The 4,714-nt window shown below is 58.7% G+C and overlaps 1 protein-coding gene across 1 annotated transcript; it reads left to right on the top strand.

Moving 5' to 3' along the window:
• The first annotated feature begins 1,166 nt into the window (after nt 1-1,166).
• Nucleotides 1,167-3,905, top strand: LOC113940156 (guanine nucleotide-binding protein G(t) subunit alpha-2-like). Its single transcript, XM_027631253.1, has 3 exons — nt 1,167-1,315; nt 1,810-2,010; nt 3,164-3,905. Exons 1-2 carry the CDS (start codon nt 1,168-1,170, stop codon nt 1,998-2,000), a joined length of 339 nt encoding a protein of 112 aa, XP_027487054.1. The 5' UTR covers nt 1,167; the 3' UTR covers nt 2,001-2,010; nt 3,164-3,905.
• Nucleotides 3,906-4,714: the final 809 nt, after the last annotated feature.

The following is a 4,714-nucleotide window of genomic DNA, read 5'->3' as shown; positions in this document are numbered from 1 at the left end:
AGGAAGTGCTGGTTCCTGCCGGGTTGTTCCCAGGGCAGGCGTTGGGGCTTCCTCTGGATCCCAGATCCCAGGGTTTGTCCATGAGGAAACTCCCTGGGAAGCTCCCGAGTGGCTCCTGGTGTTCCCTGCTCCCAAGAGCCGTCGGAGAACCAAAACACCAGAACAGGGAAGGGCAGGAAGAGCCAGGAATGGGTGGGATGGAGGAAAATCCAGCCGGGAGGGGCCTCCCTGTGCCCCCCAGGGGAGCAGAGAGGGGGCAAAGGGCAGCGCTGGGAATGGTGGCACAGGGACATTATCCAAGGGTGTCCCCCTGGGATTCACCGGCAGAGCCCTGGGAGAGGGCAGAGATCGGGAGAGCAGGAATGTGGAACCCCTGGAACGGGGCATTCCTGGGGAGAAACGGGAGCCGAGGGGTGAAGACGAGGAGAGCGGGAGCTGCTCCAGCTCCTCCGGCTTCCCTGGGCATTCCCTGGGATCCAAACACCTCCGGGAGCTGGGGCAGGGTTGGGATCTGCCATCCTGGGGCATCTCCATGGCCGGGTGGGAGCTCAGCCACACACAGGAGGAGGGAGGATCCTTCCCACGGGAGCCCTGGGATGCTTTCCCAAGGAGGACTGGGCAGGATTTGGGCTCTGCGCATGGAAAAGCTGCTGCCCTGGGGAGCTGGAGGAGGGAAAACCATCCCTGTGAGCCCTGGAGAACCCCCCAAGGCTGGAGGATCCCCCTTTCCAGCAGGAAAAGCCCCTGGTCACACTTGGCTCTGCCCGGCTGGATCCCCATCCCCGTGGGATGCCCCAGGATTGTCACACCCACACCCAGACCGGAGCTTTTCCTTTTCCCAGCTCCTTCCCAAAGCCATGGGAGCCACAGCCCAGCGGAGCATCCCCTGGATGAGGGGAACGGGGCTGAAGGGAATGAGCCCTTTCCCTGCAGGCCACGAGGTTTCCATGGATCACGTTCCCACCACCATCCCTCCTTTCCGATGATCCCAGGGGGGATCAGGGCATTGTCCTCCCCTGAGGATCCATCTGGGATTTTGGGTGGGCAGGAGGGACCGGGATGGCAGCAGCACCACCCACTGCTGCGGGAAACAGGGAAAGGCTGGGTTTTTTGGGAATGGGGGGCTCAGAGGGGGTGTGAATCCCTGACAATTCCCTGCAGAACCGGATGCACGAGTCCCTGCACCTCTTCAACAGTATATGCAACCACAAGTTCTTCGCAGCCACCTCCATCATCCTCTTCCTCAACAAGAAGGACCTTTTCGAGGAGAAGATCAAGAAGGTCCATCTCAGCATCTGCTTCCCAGAGTACGATGGTGAGTCCAGAGCAATCCCGGTATTCCCATCCCCCTGGAGACCCCCCCAGAGCAGGGGAGGGGGGGTCACGTGGGCCTGGAGGGGAGGGGATGGGATGGGATGGGATGGGATGGAATGGGATGGGATGGGATGGGATGGGGAAGGGGAGGGGAATAAGCAGAGTCAGTTCCATCCCAAAAATTAGGGTTGGGGAAGGGATCGGACGATCAGAGTCAGTTCCATCCTGAGAAAGGCTGAGGAAGGGGAGGAGGATGAGGGGGAGGATGAGAACGAGTAGAACCATCTCCATCCCCCTCCCTGGAGTGCTGGGTCCGATCCCTGGAGGCTGGAGCAGAGGAGGGGAGCGCTGTGCTCTCGGGAGGGTGTTTGGAAGGCTGGACACCGGATAAATCCACGTTTGTCAAGTTTTCCCCGGGCGTGGTCACCCCCAGCCCTTCTCCAGAGCTTCTCCCCACGGGAATGACTCCAGAACATTCCCTCCCTCCCTGCACAGGCCCCAACACGTTCGAGGACGCTGGGAATTACATCAAGACCCAGTTCCTGGACCTGAACATGAGGAAGGACGTGAAGGAGATCTACAGCCACATGACCTGTGCCACAGACACCCAGAACGTCAAGTTCGTCTTCGACGCTGTCACGGACGTGATCATCAAAGAGAACCTCAAGGACTGCGGCCTCTTCTGAGCCCGGGAAGGTACAGGGGGAGTGGGGCTGGAAAACTGGGAATGGGGATGCCAGGAATGCCAGGAATGCCAGGAAAAGGGAGGGAAGGGGAGGGCGATGAGCAGAGGAGGCTCGAGCCCATAAAGGGATTGGGGAAGAGGATGAGGATGAGCAGAGCGAGCTCGATCCCAGAGAAAGGGTTGGGGATGAGGGGGATCATCCCAAAAAAGGGCTGGGGAAGGGAGGAGAGGGATGAGGAGGAGGATGAGCAGAGCTGGGTCTGTCCCACAGGATCACGGACTCATTTAGGGTGGAAAAGACCTCTGAGACCACCAAGTGCACCCTGAACCTGTCCCCCTCCTTGTCCCCCAGCCCAGAGCACTGAGTGCCACGTCCAGGCCTTACTTGGACACCTCCGGGGATGGGGACTCCAAACCTCCCTGGGCAGCCCCTGCCAAGGCCTGACCACCCTTTCTAGGAAGAAATTCCTCCTGATGTCCAACCTAACCCTCCCCTGGCACAGCCTGAGGCTGTTCCCTCTCCTCCTGTCCCTTGTTCCCTGGGAGCAGAGCCCGACCCCCCTGGCTCCCCCCTCCTGTCAGGGGGTTGCAGAGCCAGAAGGTCCCCCCTGAGCCTCCTTTTCTCCAGGATGAGCCCCCCCAGCTCCCTCAGCTGCTCCTGGTGCTCCAGCCCCTTCCCAGCTCCCTCAGTTCTCCCAGTGCCCAGACCCTTTCCAGCTCTGTTCCCTTTCCTGGACATGCTCCAGCCCCTCCATGTCCTTCCCGTCCTGGGGGTCCAGACCCGGGCCCAGCCCTGCAGGTGCCCCTCCCCAGTGCCCAATCCCTGCCCTGGTCCTGCTGCCACATCATTCCCTATCCAGGAATGCCAGGATGCCAAGAGGGGCCCCCCTGGGCTCACATCCAACCCCCGGGTCCCTTCCTGTCCCCTCCCTCTGTCCCCACCCCTGGAGCTCCAGGGGGTTGTTGTGGCCAAAGGGCAGGACCTGGAATGTGGAGTGGTGGAACCTCATCCCCTTGGATTAGGCCCATCCTCATCATCACAGGGATGAAGGCCAAGGCAAAGGGTGGGATGTGGGATTCTCCATCCTCATCGCCACAGGGATGAAGGCCAAGGTGTCCCTGCCCTGGGGGTGTTTAACTCCCTGTTCTCTCTCCCTTTCCCAGGAAACATTCCCGTCTCTCCGTTCTGCTGAGCAGAGCCAAAGGAAGAACCACCCCCTCCACACATCACTGCTCCCACTTTTTCTATGACCGCCCCAAATCCGCCTCTTTTCACCCCAAACTAGGAAGGGGCTGAACTCAACGTCCTGCTCCCTTTCGTGGCCATTTCCTCTTTTTTTTTTTTTTTTTTCCCCAAGGAAAACTCCCCGTTCTCAGCATTCCACGGGAGGTTTGACACCAAGACACAGCCAGGAATAGGAATATTGAGGGAATTTGGGAGGCAGGGATGGGAATTCCCCCCTGGCCATCCCTCCACAGCCCATTCCTGCCCTTGGATCGGGGCTGGATTCATCCAAGCTGGAATTTCTGGGGGAGGAGGAAGCTGAGTTACCTCCGAGTGGCTCCTGGGAACCCACCCCAGCCCTTCCCGGGAATCGACCCTTTGGCAGGAGAAATCAGGAATTCCTGGGATTCTCTGGGGCCCTGAATGGTGGGAATTCCTTGGGCAGGAAGGGCTGGGGGAGGGAACCCCAACTCCGGCCCAGGAATGGGAATGGGCTGGATAAAGAGGAAATGGTTGCTTGAAACATTTTCGTTCTGCTACTTTAGAGCCGCGTTTGCTCTCTCTGTTTGTAAATAATCCATAGGTGATCCCTGGAAATCCCCGGATCCTCCTTTCCCTGCTCCCTGCACAGATCTCCCCTTCCAGCTTCACTTTGGTAGGAAAACACAATAAAGGAATGTGCATGGCCGGGGTGTCCTTCCTTCCCCGCTTCCCAGAGCTTGGATCCAGGGCCGCTTCCCATCCTTTGCACCCATTCCCAACTCTCTGGATCGCCTGGATCTTTGGATCCCACCTGGATCACCCTGGGGTTGGGAGCTGTGCTCCTGGATGGGGGGGGGAAGGGGGTCCCAAACCCAAAAAATTCCTGGTCGGAGCACCTGGAAAGGGTTGAATGAGGAAGGAGGAGTTATCCCATGGAGGGAAGGCACCAGGAAGGGAATTTGGGGGCAGACAGAGCTCCAGGGAGCTTGGAAAAAAAATTCCAAAGGGAATTTAGGGGCAGAGAGAGCTCCAGGGAGCTTGGAAAAAATTCCAAAGGGAATTTTGGGGCAGACAGAGCTCCAGGGAGCTTGGAAAAAATTCCAGAGGAGGGAAACACTCCCTGGAGCTGCTGAGAGCTCCCACAAGGAATTTATCCTGGAATTCTAAGGAAGCGTCCCCTGAAAGGTGCCACCTCCATCCCACAGCAGAATTCCCACCGGGATCTCAGCAGCCAGATTTGGGCTGTCAACAGGTAAATCCTCCTGCCAAGAATCCCATGGACAACGGGATTCCTGGAATGTTGCAGCACAGCCCAAGTCTTTGGGAGGAGCAGACCCCAGCAGTGGGGGTGGATGGAGCTCAGGGAACCTCTCTGTGCCGAGAATTCCACCTCATTCCCATCAAAGAGCACAAGGAATCTCCCCATCCCAACGATTCCCATCCAAGCTCTTCCCTCCCTTCTCCGGTAAAGCACCAAAAACTGGGAGAGCTCCTGGAAAAAGGAAGAA

This window comes from Corapipo altera, unplaced genomic scaffold, assembly GCF_003945725.1.
Source record: "Corapipo altera isolate COAL_440 unplaced genomic scaffold, ASM394572v1 207, whole genome shotgun sequence".
NCBI classification, from domain to species: domain Eukaryota; kingdom Metazoa; phylum Chordata; class Aves; order Passeriformes; family Pipridae; genus Corapipo; species Corapipo altera.
The sequence above is the reverse complement of the archived record's forward strand: the minus strand, read 5'-3'. Positions and strand labels throughout refer to the sequence as shown.